Source organism: Phascolarctos cinereus, unplaced genomic scaffold (assembly GCF_003287225.1).
Source record: "Phascolarctos cinereus isolate Bilbo 61053 unplaced genomic scaffold, phaCin_HiC Scaffold_4;HRSCAF=312, whole genome shotgun sequence".
Taxonomy (NCBI): Eukaryota; Metazoa; Chordata; class Mammalia; order Diprotodontia; family Phascolarctidae; genus Phascolarctos; species Phascolarctos cinereus.
The window spans coordinates 316,679,666-316,697,900 of NW_027555847.1; the positions used below are offsets into that span (position 1 = coordinate 316,679,666).

The window sequence follows — 18,235 nt, forward strand, 5'->3', positions numbered from 1 at the left end:
GTTTTGAAATTTGCATCATTTCAAGCTGCTATGCCCCCCACATTGTTCCAGCACCCCCCAGAGGTTAGTATCACCCACTTTTACAACCTATGCTTTAGACTAGGGGTGGGGAACCTGTGGCCTCCAGGCCACATGTGGCCGTCTAGGTCCTCAAGTTCTGTGAAGTTTGAATTCAGTCAAAGGGCCACAATTGAGACCCTAGAGGCCCACAGGTTCCCCACCTCTGCTTAGACTATCTCTTTATATCCTATCTTCAGGTTCATTATTCTAGTTCTGTAGAGTTCTCATATTTTTTACGTTATTATTTTGTGATTTTGTTCTATTATTTTTCCTTCTATCTATATTTTTACTTCTCAATTCTGTTATTTTATTTTTCAGGGAATCCACTGAGATAGAGAGTTTCTTTTTTTTCTAATGTCTCCAATTTCTAGTTTGATTTGAGGGTTTGTTCCTTAAGAATTCTACTTTAACAGCCCTTTGCCCAGGCCCAACTGAGGAGTGTCCTACACCAACCTCATGAGTGCCCAGGCAAAGCTAGCTGCTTTCTGCCTCCTATCTTTGCCCACGACTGGGGAGATCATTCAGCTTCTCAGATTCTGAGCTCAGAAACGGCTGTCCCAGAACTTACTCCTGGACTTGAGACTGACAGATAAGATTGTACAAAAGACAGGCAATCTGAAAAATGCTCATGTGTATGAAGTAGGCCCTGAACCACATGGCATCACAAGATCCATTCTTAATTCTCAAGTAGCTGATCTTCTTGTGGTTGAAAAAGGACACTCAGTTTATTCCCAGGTTACAGACGATATCTGATGAAGCACCTGGAAGATGGAGGGATGTCCACGGGAATGTATTGACATATAAAGTAGAAAAGGCTTTTCCAGAACACCTTCAAAGAATGTGGGAAGATGATCCTCCAAGTGTGTACATTATTGGCAACCTGCCTTTCACTGTGTCTACTCCATTGATTATTAAGTGACTTGAAAATATTTCAAAAACAGATGGACCTTTTGTTTATGGCAGAACATAGATGACCTTAAATGGCTGACTTCAGCCATTTAAGTTTGTGGAAAAAGTTGTTCAGCGTACTTTTCGGTTCAGAAGGAAATAAGCTGAATGCTCAAAAGACACTGAAAAAAAATGTTAATGTTAGCTGAGGTGGACCCTACTTTATGGCTAGTCTAGCTCTCCATCTTGCATTCCAAGAACCTCTGTGATGCAGAAAAATGTTTGATGAAGACCGAAATCTTTTCACCTACAATTTCAGGGATGAATTCAGGCAAAAGAAAAGCAAAAAGCCTACAAGGTATACAGATGATGATAATGATTTAGATTATATATAGCTGTAATTTAGACTATAACAATGTATATAATGTTTAAATTCATAATGTCAAATTTCAGATGTGGATTATTTTCCCCATTTACTCTAATTAGGATAGAGATATTACATTACACAGATTATCTAAAGACTTTTTCATAGTGATAATGTTTCAGTAAGAAGTGTTAATAAAAATATGAATACCCATATGTGACTTTTCTTTTACTGTACAGGTTGATAGAGAAAATAAATACAATCAAATAAGAAAAAAAAGTTCTAATTTAGTTGCTTACTTATTTGACATTTTCATTTATTCTCCAGATGCTCTTCAGAACTATCCTTGGAATTGCTACATTTCTGTCTTTGCAGAGATTTTTGTTCTATCTTCATCTTTTCTAGGCTATTAGAATTCATTTTTTTTGGTTGCAAAGTAGTTTCATACTGAGATTGCAGTTGCAATTTGTCAGCTATAAAATAAATACAAAAACTGCACAAATGCTAATTTCTGTTGTATGCAGGTTGTAATGGAGAAGCCGGTGTTACCATGTTGAAAAGGTGGATTAAAAGCAGTAAATGACTACTTTTTCTGTTTCCACATACATATTCTGAAGTTCCTGTTTAAATTATACTTTGGCATAATTGCATAAAATTTAGAGTTTACTTTTTTATAGGTTGTTTTTTCATATTTAGTGTTAGATAAGAAGTATATTTTGGAATATAATACTAGTAGAATCTTGTTATATAGAAAACAATTGTAATGTTCAGTCTGGTATGAGACTTTCCACATCCTCACTCGTAGCACATGCTACTAATTTTGCTTTGCTAATGTTGATTCATTGAATTATGTTGGAGAAATCTTTCTTCATAATTATATTCACAAATCCCTGTTCATTTGGTAATTGGTTTATTGAATGAAGAAACTGTATACGTATTTAATATCAGTATGGTACGCAAATTTGTCAGAACAACAGTGTTAAATTTGCAATATAAAGTCAGTATTTTTTAAAGAATGCCTCCTTGCTGACTTATTGTTGGGTGTTATGCTTCAGATACAACATCAAAAGAACTTGAAGGACTAGGAAAGTATTCTATATTTCATTCTCTAAATGAAAACAGGAGACATTTCTTCCCTTCAGTTGGCTTTTGTCTTTCTCAATCAATCACTCTATTGATTTTTTTTTTATGATATCCTTGCTGAAGATGTGCTTACTACCAATGCTCTATCTTGAGAAGGCTCAATATTGTTCTGCTTACCCCCACCCCTTGCTGCTGGCTCTTTGTTGTATCAGAAACTTAGTTTGGATGCGGTCTGTTTCTCTCAAAGGGTGAGGGTGGCCTTTTCAGACACTGTTGCTGAGAGACTGAGTGGTCACCTACCTTTATCAGTCACAGTCTTTTGGGTTCCACCATTCTTCCTGAAACTGGCTTTTTTTAGTCCCTGGCCTGGCCTCTGGAGAAGAGGGGTACTTTTAAAAAGATTAGGAGAGTCTCTGAGGATACTTCTTTGACTTGGGAAGGATAAAACAAAATTACTTAAACAAGGAGTTGAAATGGATGACATGAGGAGATGGTACACAAAAAACCCCCACCAAGTTAACTCCAATGAGTCCAAATCACCAGGCATGCACCCTCTACATCCTAGGTTATAGGAAAAACAGTCAGAGATTTTTTTTCTGAGTTACTATCAGTAATCTTTGAAAGATCTTGAGAATTAGAGAGGTGCAGAAGTACTAGAGAAGGACAATTAACCAATTTTCCAAACAGAGAAAAAAAGTAGACTCTATAAACCCTAGACCATTGAGTTTGACCTGTATTTCTAGCAAAATGCTAGAATACATTATTAAAGGAATAGTTTATGAGCACTTAGAAAGGGAAGCAGTAATCGTTAAAAGTCAGCATGACTTTCTGAAGAACAGATCTTGTCAGAATAACCTCATATCCTTTTTTTGAACAAATTACCTAGACTTGTAGCTTAAGGGAATGCAATAGATACAGTATACCTACATTTTAGCAAAGCATTTGTCAAGATCTGTCATGGTATTTTTGTGGAGAAGATGGGGAGATATGGACTGGGTGATGGAATGGTTAGGTGCATTCAAAACCGAATGAATTAGTAAAGGAGTTTGGGGAAAGAGGGAAGCCAGGGAGAGGGCTGGTAATAAAGCATGCTATCCTCAGGTGCATTAAGAGAGGCATAGTGTCTAGAATGGAAGAGTTAATTGTTTAGCTGCACCCTGCCCTGGTCAGACCACATCTAGAGATGGTGTTACCTTGGCTCTATCACATAATATTGTGGAGATTTCACTTTCCTTTAAAATCCATAATTTTCTAATTACATTTTTGTAAAGAGATACTGGGGTATTTTGCCCTACTCTCTAGAGTCTGGGAGATTTATTTTCTTTGAGAAGATTACAGTTCTTCAGTTTTAGGGGCAAATGTTCAGTAAATTGCTTTTTGAGTTAAATTGAATTATTGCTTCCTCTGCCGTGGGAGATGGGATCTTAGCTTTGGTACTGAATGTGACTTTGGGTGAGTGACCGAATTTCTTTCGGTCTCTGTTTTTTCATTTAGATGTAAGAAGACCAAGGTTTTTCACTACCCAGAATACAGTACACTTTGCTCCTGAGCAATATGCATAAAAAAAAAATGAACAGGAATGTGGGCTCCATGAGTGGACAACACTGACTTGCCTATTATGTTATCTTTTGTCCTAGCTCAAAATTTCCTGCAATCAAATCAGAGATCATGGGATGTGTGTGTGTGTGGTATTCAAGAATGGTTAACCCCAAGTTAGATAGTTATCTGTCTGTATCAGAAGGCTTTGATCTTTGTTAGAGGAATAGGTATTAAAAAAACAAACAAACAAAAAGCCCTAATCTTAGCCTGTGAACATTCTGTTAGTTGAGTTTAGTGGTTATGACTTAAAGAGCTACCAGCTTGCTCTTGTCAGGGCAGGTTCTAGCTATTATATAATACTGTAGTAAATTAGGGATCGGCTCAGTGAGCCCTTTGGAGCAATAGACCCAGTGAAGACAAGGACCAATAAGCAGTGATATCATTCTGAAGTCTCAGAAGAATCTACATATTCCTTATGTATGGCCCCCTCAATTATGATATCTTGATGATTTATATGTTTGTGCATGGGGGCCATAGTCTAATGCAGATCTTCTTACCAGACTATGTCATTAAATACCTTTGCTTTGAACTAATTGTATCTTCTGGCTGACCAGAAAAAAAGTTGACACGTTGATGGGGGCTCATGAGCTATCATTTCAAGTGAATGGGGTCCCTTAGAATTCCTTGCACCTTAGATAGCTATTCTGGATCCCCTACATGTGTGAGTAGGTTACACAGCTGCTATATTTAAACAAGTTAGATTAGGCAATCTCTAAGGCCCCTTCTAGATCTAACTATAAAGACCTTATGAGTGAATCTGTGAATCTCCCATTCCCATACCTCTGGCTCCTCCCAGCTACTTTTCAAATTGGTGGGAACTTTACCTGGAAAGCAGGGTATGAGCAGGCTGCCTCACTGATCTTAGGTTTGATTTATTTTATAAGCTTCTGCCTCCTTGGTACTCTCATACCTTAGGGTTAGTATGTCCCCACTCCTTACCCCTCTGATCTCTGTCATTCAGTCACCCACACTTACCTAGGAGATAACATGCCTTTCCCCTGCTACCTCACTCTGTGCTCTAAACCCAATGTACTTCAGTGCTCCCTTCCTGCTCCCTTCCGTTCCCTTCCCTCTCATCTCCCCAGCCCCATCCTTCTCTGTCTACTCCAGCCACTGTGCCCTCTGGAACCCCATAGGGTCATAGATGAATAGATGTAAAGGATATTAGAGGCCATTTTACTTTTTTTTTTAACAGATGAGGAAACTGAGGTCCAGGGAAGTTAAGTGACTTGCCCAGGGTCATATAGATAAAAGTGTCAGTTAACAACCCCTCATAATCCTTAGCCACTTCCTTTTATACTTTTTTAGCCTCCTGGCACTGAGAACTGCTTTGTCCCCAGAGACACTGCATCCCTTGACATCTTCTCCATTGTTCCTTTCCTTATGCACTGACTCACAGGGTCAGGAGGAGGAGACCATCTATTCCTTGCTTTTCACTATCACTTGCAATCATTGCTTTACCACCTCTTCTTAGCAACTTCTCTTCCATAGAAGTTCATGCCATCTAGTATATCATCTTGTCCTCATCCTCATGGCTACCCTAAACTTCTCTCTTAGATACTCACATCATCCTGTAGTCCTCTAGAAACTTCAGCTCTTGATTTAGTTTTCTTCTCTACCCAAACACCCACTGGTGATTTCAAAGTTTTGTTGATGTTAATACAATGCCTTCCCAGTCCACCAACCTCCTCACCTCTAATGACTTCCATTTCTACTCTACCTCGGCAAGCCAGAGGAATGGTCACATCTAAGAGCTATTCCACTTTCAAGATCCTGAACTCTGAAATTCTCATTTTGGATCACAATCTCCTGTCTTTCTTTCATACCACTGCTTCATTCTTTTGAAATTTATCTTTTCTTCACTGTGAGGCAGGGATACGCAGTGGAGAGAGCTCTGGCTCTGGAGTCAGAGGAGCTGACTTATTAGTATGTGACTGTGGGTAAGTCACTTAACCTCCTTGGGCTCCAGCTTTCTTATTTGTAAGATGAAGGAGCTTGGGTTAGATGACCTTTGAGGCCCCAAAGATCTATTCTCTGCTTCTCCTATCTACCTGACTGCTCTTTCTAATTCTCCTTTGCTGATTCATATCACGAAGATTCTTCTTCTTGCCAATGGTAGGTCACCCAGGCAGCCCACACCCAAAGAGAAAATAGCCTGGAGCATGGCAGAAAAAGGTGTAAGAGGGCCAGAAAATATGTCCCTTATTTAGATTCTGAAGATACATTCTCTAGTTCAACTATACTTATACTTGAATACTTCAAAAGAACTATGATTTCATTGGTGTGATATTCTCTCCACCAGTACAGACTATAACTTCTCTGTGCCTTAATAGGCAGTCTCATGAGTTGCTCTAGCCAAAAAAAACCAAAAAGCAAAAAAGAAAGAAAGAAAGGTTACCATCTGGTAGCCAACCAGGAGGTAGCTAGATGGCACAGTGAATATAGTGTTGGGTATAGAATCAAGAACATCCAAGTTCAAATCTGGCCTCAGGAACTTACTAGCTATGTGACCCTGGGCAAGTCATTTAATTTCTGCCTGCCTCAGTTTACTCACTTGTAAAATAGGGATAATGATAGCACCTAACTTCTGGGATTGTTGTGAGGATCAAATGAGATATTTGTAAAGTGCTTGGCAAACCCTGAAGTTCTATATTAATAAAGTCTGTTATTATTATCAACCATCACCATATCTCAGGGAAAAGGCATCCATGTACTAAGTCTATGTTGGGCATATTCTTCTCTTCCCTCATGGAAGCAAAATTGCAAATGAAAGGTGGAGAACAGGGCTTCATGGTCACATGGGTAACAAGATGGAGAGCTAGACATTTTCTCCGATCCCCATGACCACACCCCATGAGAGGTTTGATCTCTCAAACCTCTTTAAAACAGAAATTATACACCAAAGATAAATCTATTCCAACTGTCTCCATGGTTTAGGAGACCCAGAATCCAAAAGAAGGTTAAAAAAAATCCAGAACATATGGACTGATTGACAGTCACTGACCCTGATCTCCCTTAGCACCCCTCCCCCACTTTTCATGCTATTGACATCAAGGCTGCACTAGCATACCCAAGAACACAAGACAGGCTTACAATAAAATCTATCCCCTCCATTCTGTTACCTCCACCCCCACCCCCTTTCCAGTGCCATGGAAACCCCAGCTCCAAACTGTAGAAGTTTACCCTAGCTGCAACTGACAGCCAGGTATCTGCAGCCTGTGCCAGGGGTTATAACCTTACAGCATCAGTGCTGCAAAGCTCTGAACTTTTGGCATGGACAACCCTGTACCACCCACCCAGCCAGAGCCAGGCCAACAATCCTGTAACACTAGAGCTGGTGTCAGGGCTGGGCCAAAAAACTAAGGAAAAGAGGGAGTGGGACATGACACCAGGATGTGATATTCTGGGGGAAGGTGGAGGGAGAGAAGTGGTAGGGGTGGGTGCTTTGCCACACTCCACTAAGCCTGAGGGAAAGAGCACAGTGTCCAGTTCTGGCCAATTCTGACCCCCCCCCCCCAAAGTCAGTTGGGGCAAAGGCCTAGGCTGGTGAACTGTGAATTGCTCAGCATGGGAGGAGACTGACGTGTTTAAAATCTAGACCCCATGGAAACCACAATTAGAGGGAAGGGAATCAAGAAATGAATGATAAGAAGTAAGGGGATGGGGGAAAGGCTAAAATTAACAAAGATTTCAGGAAGAAGAAAACTCAAAGATCTCAGATACAAGCAGATGAATCAACAGGAAAACCAGTAACAATAGAAGGAAATATGGCCTCCAGATCCAATAAATGAGTTCAGGCATTTATGAATAAATACTGCAAAAAAAAGGTAAATGATCCAAAACTTGAAGAGACAGAGGACCTGTGGAATATTAAACCACAAAACACAACTCCTGAGTGGTTCAAAGAAGGAATGAGAATGATGAGACCAGAATTTATGTCTCACACAGCAAAAACAATGAGCAAAATAGAAAAACTATGATCTGCGATGGCAAGCCTCACCAAAGAAACAAAAGAGAGAACAACAGATTGGGAATGACAATACACAGAAGCGAAGGACAATCTAGAACTGGAGTGGGGAACCTGAGGTCTTGAGGCCACATGTGGCCCTCTAGCATACTTGAGGACCTAGAGGGCCACATGTGGCCTTGAGGCTGCAGGTTCCCCACCCCTGATCTATAAAAAGAGAAGCAAAAAACAACATTAAAACAGGAAAATTTGCTCACTATGCAAGCAAAAACATGGATCTCCAAGACAGGATGCATAGAGATAATCTGAGGATTGTAAGTCTCCCAGAAGAATGTGACAAGACAGAAAACCTTAACACCATAAGGAAATAATAGAAGAGAACTTCCCAGAACTTTTGAACATAGAAAATGAAACACCAATTGAAAGAATTCACAGACTGCCTCCAGAAGAAAACCCAACATAGATTCCAAGATACATAGCAGTTAAATTTAACAATTCAATTCAGAAACAACAAATTCTGTAAGCAGTCAGGAGAAAGACCTTCAAATACAATGGAAAGGACATTTGAGTATTGTAAGGCTATTCCATACCCACCAGAAAATACAGGAGGGAATGAAATAATGTGTTCCAAAAAGCAATGGAGCTCAGAATATAGCCTAGGGTAACTTATTCTGCAAATTTGAACTCATCCACACATGAAAAAAGAAATAGACATTCAATAATAAAGAGGCACTTGAAACATTTTTAGGAAGAAAACTAGAACTGAAGAACTGAAGAGATCATTTGCTTCTTGAACACCCAAGCAACAGAAGTACAGTAGTGAATAAATGCAGCAAAGTACAGCAATAGCAATGGAGTGACAGGAGACAGATCAATAAGAGACTTCTCCCAGGGGCAGCTAGATAGCACAGTAGCTCTGGAGTCAGGAGGACCTGAGTTCAAATCTGGCCTCAGACACTTGACACTTACTAGTTGTGTGACTCTGGGCAAGTTACTTAACCCCAATTGCCTTGACAAAAAAAAAAAGTCAATGAACTGATAAAAATCATGAAATCTCTGAGGTGGTGGACCTATAATTGTAAGTTCCCATTTTTAAAAAGTTCCCTTTGTACCTATCCTTATGGTTGTAAAAAAAGTAAGAGACTTCTTTCTAAATATACACTGGGAGACTGGATGAAGACAGAAGTCTGGTATAGGTACCAGTGAAGAGGCAGACAGGGGGCTTCATAAACAGAACCTGCCTTCTTCTTGTTTAATCATTTTAGTCACGTCCAACTCTTCTTGACCCCATTTGGGGTTCATTTGGAATGCTTTGCCATTTCCTTCTCCAGCTCATTTTACAGATGAGGAAATTGAGGCAAACAGAGGTTAAATGAATTGTCCGGTGCTCTATCCATTGAGCCACCTAGCTGCATCCAAAAGCCTGTCTACAGGTGAATTACTATTTTTTTCCCTATGGAACTACATGACAATATGGGAGGATACATGAAGAGAAGGAAGGGAGAAGGGGGATAGAATGTGATGTGTTGGGGTCACAACAAAGTTTAACAATGAGGGTAAAGTGACTTCTGTGGTCGTAGAAAGAAAAGAGCCTATGGGGCAGGGGTGAGGAACACGGGTGGAAGATTGAAAAAGAGGAGGGAAAGGAAGGAGGCTTTACTTTGGTGGTAGGAGGTGGTTTTACCAATGAATTCTCCTATGGGTGAAGGGAAATGATCTGTGAACCAAGATGGGGACATTGGGTGTGGCCTGGGGGGATTTGGCCCTTGAAAAGTCTACTGTTCTTACACTGGGAAGAGGAAGAGTTGGAACCCCTGGAGGAAAGTGGGAAAGCATGGGGCAAACATGGAAGTGGGGGAAAAGGTAACTAAAGGAAGGTACAGGTCAGTGGTGGACTGTATAATCAGGGACCTGGGGGAGGGGCAGAACTCTACCATGAGGTAGTATCCCTCCGACACTCACAATAATTGGCATTGTTCTGAGAATGAGATACAATGGAAAAAGGGAATCAATCAATCAATCAAGCTCTACAAGGCAGTGGCAGAACACATCTGAAGGAGAGCCTAGGATGGATACCTTGGAAACTTTGACTGTATGAGGAATACAGAGAAAAGAGAGACTAGATAATTATAGAGATCATGAATCAGAGAATGAGGATCTAAAGTAGACAGAAAGAGAGGATGGATAATAAAGAGAACAAGAGAAATCCCTTCTTGGAAAGAGGTACAATTTTTTTTTTAATTATTGAACAGGACTAGTTGAAAGGCAGGAGAGGAAGGGGAAATCTACATGACTGAGAGGGAAAAAGATAGGGAAGAATTATATAACCAGAAAAAAGCAGGAAAGAAAAAAGAACTAATAAGCAAAACCCCAAAGGGAAAGGGGTAACACTCAGGAGTTAGGGAAAGAAAGCCAATGGGCACACGGCCATCTTAAAAAAAAAGATTAAAGCAAGTAATCACAGTGATACAATTTGCAGCAGAAGAGAGGGAAACATTATAACTTGAAAGTTGAAGAACACTGGAGGAGATCTTTCTTCCTCCCTCTTTCCCTCAGGGCAACCAGGTGAAGGAACTAACCCTACTAGGCACCTATGCTGCCAGTGGAATTAAACTGTCAAGCACTTAGACAAGCACCGAGCAAAGAAAATGGCGGTAGGACACAAGGCAGGAAGCTGTCACACCACTGAATGCTCTTGAGTCATGCATGGAACCCAAGGCTGCAACAATGCTTACATTTTCATTTCTGTATATTAGGAGGACCTGTGGCTGGCCTAGTGAAGGTTTCCAGTGTTCTTCAAATGTCTTCCCTTCCTTCATGTTGTGGCTATAGGCCTCCACCTTTCATGTTGTAGTTTTTTTTTTCTCTCTTTTTTTTAAACTTTTAGGCAATTGGGGTTAAGTGACTTGCCTAGGGTCACACAGCTAGTAAGTGTCAAGTGTTTGGTCTGAGGCCGGATTTGAACTCAGGTCCTCTTGACTTCAGGGCCGGTGCTCTATGCACTGCGCCACCTACCTGCCCCATGCTGTACAGTTTTAATGAGGTCAAACTTAACTAAAAACGGATTCCTATGAGCTGTATATCGACTTAGAAAACCGCAAATGAACATTACCTATATTGTATTGTACCTTTGCTTATTTTGTTAAACATTTCACAAGATTATAAATTAACATTATCTATATTGTACTTTTATTTATTTTGTTAAATATTTCCCAATTATGTCTTAATCTGGTTCTGCAGGCACTTTGAGGCTGTGTGCTGTTCGCTATCAGTACAGGGGAGCTGGTTCAATTACAGTTGGAAGGTGAGAAGCAATAAGGGGAAAAAGATAAGAAATGACACCTTTCAAAGTAGCAATAAAACTGTTTAAACTTGAAAACTGCCTGGAAATAGATTGCAAAGTCTACTTAAAAACATATAAATTACACAGAAATTGCCATGAAAACTGCCTTAAGAAAGTCACCTGCAGTTCTAGAGAAGTGGTCTTTTGAATCAAGGGTCTTTAAGGCAGTGTGGGGTCCTGGCTGGTCTCATGCTAAATGCAAATACAGTATGTTTTTGCATTCAAGTGCAAATGTACATTACCATTTCATAAATGGTCCTCAAGAAAATATTGATAGAGACCAAGGTATTAGGGAACCATCACATGATTACAAGATCAAGGACATTTTTCCCACTTAAGACATTTAGGCAGCCCTTCAAATTCTAGAATCTTTTTTCTGGCAGGTGTCAGAAGTAAAGACCTTTGTTAACAATGAGGGTAATGGGACCTCTGGTCCACTTAATAAAATTTAGTAAGTGTCTAGGGTTTTGTCAAAATAATATAAGCTATTCCATTTAGGTAGAATGTCTTCCCCATTAGGGAACAGTTGTAGTTTATAAGAAACAATTAATACAATTATAAAAGTAGAAGACAGTTAATGCTAGTGTGACAAGTCACAATATTCTAAATATATTGCTTGACAGCTATACCTAAAGTCTAGGGGTTTTTTATTTATTTGTTTGTTTTATTTTGTTTGTTTGGACATAAATATAAAACCTTCTATGTTAAAGCGTGAAATTCAGATTAAAGAATTAATTTACAAATTAACATTCTCCCCATTGAGAACTGATCCATCATGACTTATTGTTTGTGACATCCCAGGTTCTTGGAATAGTTTTAGGGGTCAGAGACCCGGCCCATGATTTCAGTGATACAGGCAGGTGAAGCACTTCTCTACCAAAGCAGGTTGGCACCTTCTCAGAAACTAGTGAAAAAATTCAGCCTTCTTACATACAAATGAAGAAACAGAGGCCTAAGAAGTTAAGTGACTTGCCTAAAGTCACTATTCAGCACCAAAGCTGGGATCCCATCTCCCAGGACATAGGAAGTAATAATTCATTTTAACCCTCAAAGCATTTACTGGACAATTACCATTATAATTGAGGAACTGTGCTTAGTACAGTACCTGGCATATAGAAAGCTCTATGTAAATGTTAGCTATTATCTTCTTGAAACAAAATCAGCCCTTCAAACTCTAGAGAATAGGGACTGCCCCAGTACCTCCTTATAAAGCTATGACCATGACATGACTGTAATATATTTACCAGTATTATATGATATAACCCAAGATAACATTATTACAATATAATAGAAAGCAATTGGACTAGATGGCTTCCGAGGTCTGGTCCCTCCCTAGACTGTGATCCTAGTCGCAGGCAAATACTGGTGATTCTTGAGTTTTGTGAGTTTAACACAGACTGAAGCTGCTTTTCAGAGCCAGTTTTACTATAGAACGATTATTGGGAGGGCTTTCTATTCTCCCCTACTCTTTAGAGTAATATTTATAAGAAATTATGATAATTAAAAGTAAATTTTTTCAAAGATTAAAGTCTCTTTAAAAATCAATTTTTAAAAATGTTATTGTATTTTTCTCACACATATAGATCAAAGAATAGTGAGGAAGTACAGCATGGTGGACAGAAGGTGGGCCTTGGAGTCAGAAGACCTAGGTTTGAGTCCTGACTCTGAGGCAGACTAGCTATGTGACCCCAAGGAAAGTCATTTAATGTCTAGGTCACCTAGACAACTCTCAAAATTACAGTTTGCAGGTAAGTTGCTGACCTTCCTCAATGGTGGAAGTTTCTGGAATACCTGATAGTAATGAAATCATAGGTCTAGACCAAAAAAGAATAAAGCAGCATTAAAAGTTATAATTATCTAACATTTGTCCATGTGCTAAGGTGGGTAATAAATTCTTGAACTAAAAAAAATATTTAACACTTGCCCTGTGCCAAGCACTGTGCTAAGTGCCAAGGACACACACAGAAACTCCAGATAGTCTCTACTCTCAAGGGGCTTGTGTGGGGAGACAGCAAATATTGCATAGATGGGTTCATCTGCAAGGTGGATGGAAAAAAGCCTTTAGAGTGTGGTATTGGGGCAAATAGCAGTACCTGGGGCAACTGCAGGCAAGATGGTAAGGCCCACTATCTTACTGGATGGTCAGTAAGCAGTTGCTGATTCTCTGCCCATCAAAATGGCATCTGACCATGTCCTCCCTGTAGCTAAGGGTAAAGGGGAATATGTGAGCACCCCTGAACTATGACCCTTGGAAGTAGGGGCAGGTGAAGTTAGCCCCAGTCAGAGTGGAGTACTATGGACTCTCCCATTGAAACAGAGAAAGGGACTTTGCTTGGATAGGTGGAGGGGAAAAGGGAGATCTGCTGGGATTTGGGTAGAGGGAAGGAAAAAAAAGGGGGCTCTTCATTAGTTCTGTTCTTTTGGACCCTCCAGATTTACCATTTATCTCACACATAAGAATTTTCATTTCAGAAAACATAAACGAAGGTAGGTTAATGTAAGGAGCTAGGTTGAGGGAGGCAAGTTTGTTTATATAAACAAGGAAAACAAAATGCAAGAATTGACTTAATTACCTTCAAGAAGCCTTTATTTCAGTGGCAAAAAAATATAATTCATTATAAGAGAAAACTCAACATGTCCTAACATTAGTATATGTTCATATCAAAGATCTCAGGAATTTTACCAGTAGAATTTTAAGTCTAAATAACCCTCATCAGATCCCATAAGAAAAAGTTTGAACTTTGATTCATAGTGCAAACAAAATTTAAGGCTTTAAACAAAGTATAACATGTCACTGTAATACAAGATGTCAGAATGGCCCATCTTTGCTTGCCAGATAGAATTTCCAATGTTGGTCCATTATGTGGCATGGAAGAAATTCTTGGTTGCCGATCAATAATATTTCATTTAGCTGAAGATAATGTGTGAGGTTTTGTACTGAATCACTGGAAGGTCCTGTTTGAAAAGTTGATAAAATATTACTATGGATTCAAACTATGAAATTCTTAAAAATCATTAGCACTTAAAAGTCAGGTCAGTCTGAGGGCAAGTGTATCAGGTTTTGTGACCAAAACAATTTTTTTCTAACTCCACTTTCATTATCCACACAGCATGCATGCAACGAAATGGAACAAAGATAAGGTATTCAGAGATAGTGCCATCACCTCCCAGCTCTCACTCACAGCTACTAACAGGCTTTGGTATTTTCAGTATGAGCATTTATACCCAGGAAATCAGCAAATGCTACAAATCAGGGTTGGTTGCCTAAATATTAATAATGAAGATTAGGAAGGAAGGAAAAATAAGTATTTATTGAGCGCCTATTATATGCCAGCCACCAGGCTTAACACTTCACCAATATTATCCAATTTGGTTCTCATAACAACCTTGTGAGGTAGTGCTGTTCTGATCTCCATATTACAGATGAGGAAATTGAGGCAGACAGCAGTAGAAGGACTTGACCCAGGTGACACAGACAGTGTCTGAGGCTGTATTTGAATTGAAGTGTTCCTCACTGTAGGCTTGACGCTTTATCCATTGTGCCACCTCACTGCTAAGATTAAACTTACAAGTGTGTTGTATGTACTATTCATGGTTTTTTCTTGGAGAATTGGTTGTTAAACATTTTCCAGCACAACCCTGGATATAGAAGACCATGGTTGGGTTTATGCAGTCAGGACATAATCAGAATGCCTGAAAGTTTTCCTGTGTCTCATTATAAAGTATTGTACAGGTACTGAGGCTTGGTTGTTCCAGGCTCTCCTTTGTTTCTGGAACTGTACAGGTTAGTTTCAGGAGACCAGACCCACTAAATCTTTTGGCTGTATTTACTCAAATGCGTTCACATACTCACCTGGCCAATGTTAATGCAATCTGCCAAAATTCGGTTCAAATGCCACCTTCTATGTATACATCCTCCTAGCTACTAAAGCCCTCACCTGAAATTTCTTTGTATTTATTTTTATATATTGCATAAACTGATATGCATGTAATACATACATATACACACGTCTGTATATATACACAGCATGTCCAAAAAGTCTCAGTGAAGTTTTAAGTTTTATAGCTTAAATATGTGTGTATATGTGTATATTAAGCACCCTCTATGTGCCAGGCACTGTGCTAAGTTCTGGGAATACAAAGACAAAAAAATGAAAAAGTTCCTGTCCTCAGGAAGATTACAAAGGAGACATCATGTATGTATAAATGTGTGTGTGTGTATATACATACATATATATGTATATATAGTATATAATATATGCTATATCATATGCTATATTATACATAATATAGTACATAATATATTACTCTGGTATATCTAGTATATATGTGTATGCACCCATATATATGTGTATATACAAAATATACAGTACACTGTGTTTATATACACACATGCATGTGCATATATGTACATGTTGTGGGTAAGAATTGTTTCATTTTTGTCTTTGTCCAGCACCTGGTATAGTGCCTGGTACATATTGGGGGCTTATTAATTGTTTGCTAATTTATCTATCAAGCACAGTAATAGGCCTATCCCAACTCTGGAGGCCAAGGTGGTCTCTACCATTTCTTGGGCCTAGGGCATGATTCATGTTTCAAATAGTCTCTAATATTATTCAGCTACATGTGACTCATTGGCACTTTACAATAGCTATCAATCATAACTGAATATTAAATGAAGAAGGGACTAGATTGTTAAGAGATTATCTGACCCACCCCTCTCTCATTTTAGAGACAAGGAAACTGAGACTGAGAGGTGAAGCATGCCAAGATGCCTCCTATGGGCAGCAGGGGTGAGGGGTGCTCTGAAAGACCACATTTAAACAATTCCTGACTTTTTTGCCTCCTTGTCAGTCTGGTAATGTCTCAATCTGGTAATGCCTCTGGCATGTGGCCCTCTCTTCTGGCTGGTGAGTCCTTGGCCAGGACCACCATGTCATGCTGCTTCCAAGCCATCCATTCCTGACCCTGGAATTATCTATCCCCTCTCTAGCAGCTTTGTGCCCCTCTCCCTCACCTTTACCTCATTCCTTTATGTGTGAAGACACTTCAGAATGTAAGATCCTGGAAGGTAGGGACTCTTTTTTGAGTTGTACTTGTCTCTCCCCCTCCTCAGTGAAGTTCTAATGATACTTTAGCTGATGTGACATCATCATGGCCATTTTAAATTGTTAAGTTTACATATTCAACCTGAGAGGGTTATTTGGGTATGCTGTCACTAACAGGAAGTAAATTTCTTGGATAAGTGAAATTAAAAACTAGGGTTAGACTACAAGCACGCAGAGTTTTAATTAGCAGAAATGCGGGATGATGGTGGTTGGGTGGCACAGACCCGGTAGGGGAAGGGGGAGGACAAGAGGGTGGGAATTGTTAAGGTGGCACAGAGGAGAGTCTGGTCTCCTTTGGAGATAGCAACCCTAAGAGAAAAGCAATGTGGAGGCCCTGGGGTGGAAGCCCTCCCTCCCCCTTAGTTCCCCTTGGTGCCTGGAGCAAAAATACTGTTTGCCTTATGCTAGTTACAGTTCCTGCAGGTATAATTAACATAAATAATGATGAACATATAAAATGCTCACCAAATAAAGATTTCCCTATCTTAAAAACTATACATTTTTATTACAACAAGAAAATTTAAATAATATTACTAAACTATGCTTAAGACTAGTATGTATGGAGCAAATTAAAAAAAAAAACAAACCAACTATAGTTTGCTGTCTTCCTAATTGTTAACTATTATGAATCCATCATTTAAACATAAATTTTATGCTTTCAGAGAGAGAAGTCCTTCCACCTTTTTCTCAACCACTTCCAAGCTTGTATATACCTCTCTGGCTCTATGACTTCAGCAGGCTCCAAAAACCCTTGCAGTCCTTTTCCAGCTGCTAATTTCAGGACTTCAGCCTAAGCAATAAGGCTTGCCTTCCCTGGCAGTCTCCTGCTGAAATGATTCCCTGTAGGTAGGTGTCAGCTCCCTCAGAGATCCTTCCACATGGCAGAAACAGGAAGCAAAAGCATGCACCTTCTAACGATCTCTCTATGCTGAACATGTATAATCAATATGACTGCTTTTCCACAATCAGGGAATAACTTGCCAATTTATTTTCAAATTTTTTTTTAAAGTGTGAAAAAATATCCCTTTCCTTTTGCTCCTTGCTACTGGAAGCTGCTAGTGAGGTATAACTTCATTTAGACAAAATGTTTCTCCTCACCAGCTGGAGTTCACAAGCTGCCTTCTCTTATAGATTGTCTCTCAAACAATCTTTCCCAGAAGCTATTTCAGGAGTCGAATTTCTTCTCCCAGAACATTTTTAAATGTCGGTACAAAGCTTTTGAATATAAATCCCAACTAGTTTCTTGACACCAGGCTAAATCAGTTTTGTTGGCAAGCAAATACCACCTCTACCTGAACCCTCCTGTCTGTTCTGCACCATTTAGTTTTTCCCCAAGTTATGAACTAGAATGCATGAAATCTGTAATCTAAGATCTGTCTGCCTGGTTAGCTCAGCTAGACAGAGAGTGGTGCTAATATTGTCAGGGTCAAAGATTTCATCCTCATACAGATAACAATTCTATTACCTATTCTGATACCTGTTAGCTATGTCCAATGGAATACATGTGACTTCGTTGAATCCATCCTCTGTATTGGAAAAACAATATAAAAGATATCCCCCTGACAAGAGATTAATAGCATTGTCTTTGAAGGGCAATACTCTAAAAGATATAAGTGGAGGCCATTATTAAGTATTACAAGATATACTGCTGGAAGGGACATTTGAAATCATCTAGTCCAGCTCCTTCATTTTATGGATGATAAAACTGAGATCCAGAGAGACTGTGACTTATTCATGTCTCACAAAATAGCAGGTAGGACTGGGGATAGAGCTCAGCTCCTCTGACTAGGAGTCCTATGTTCTTTCCAATACTCTGATCTATA

General features: G+C 39.4%; 1 protein-coding gene and 1 pseudogene across 1 annotated transcript in view; one reads left to right on the forward strand and one right to left on the reverse strand.

The window, feature by feature from the left end:
• Positions 1–289: 289 nt before the first annotated feature.
• Positions 290–1,440, forward strand: LOC110216579 (dimethyladenosine transferase 1, mitochondrial pseudogene; annotated as a pseudogene).
• Positions 1,441–13,907: 12,467 nt separating this feature from the next.
• The window catches only part of ANKRD31 (ankyrin repeat domain 31), a 183,365-nt gene continuing 179,037 nt past the window's right edge, over positions 13,908–18,235 (reverse strand). Inside the window, exon 25 of the mRNA XM_078153158.1 lies at positions 13,908–14,259. Within this exon, the coding sequence (XP_078009284.1) occupies positions 14,114–14,259 (146 nt within the window). The 3' untranslated portion in view covers positions 13,908–14,113. The remainder of the gene's footprint in view (positions 14,260–18,235) is intronic.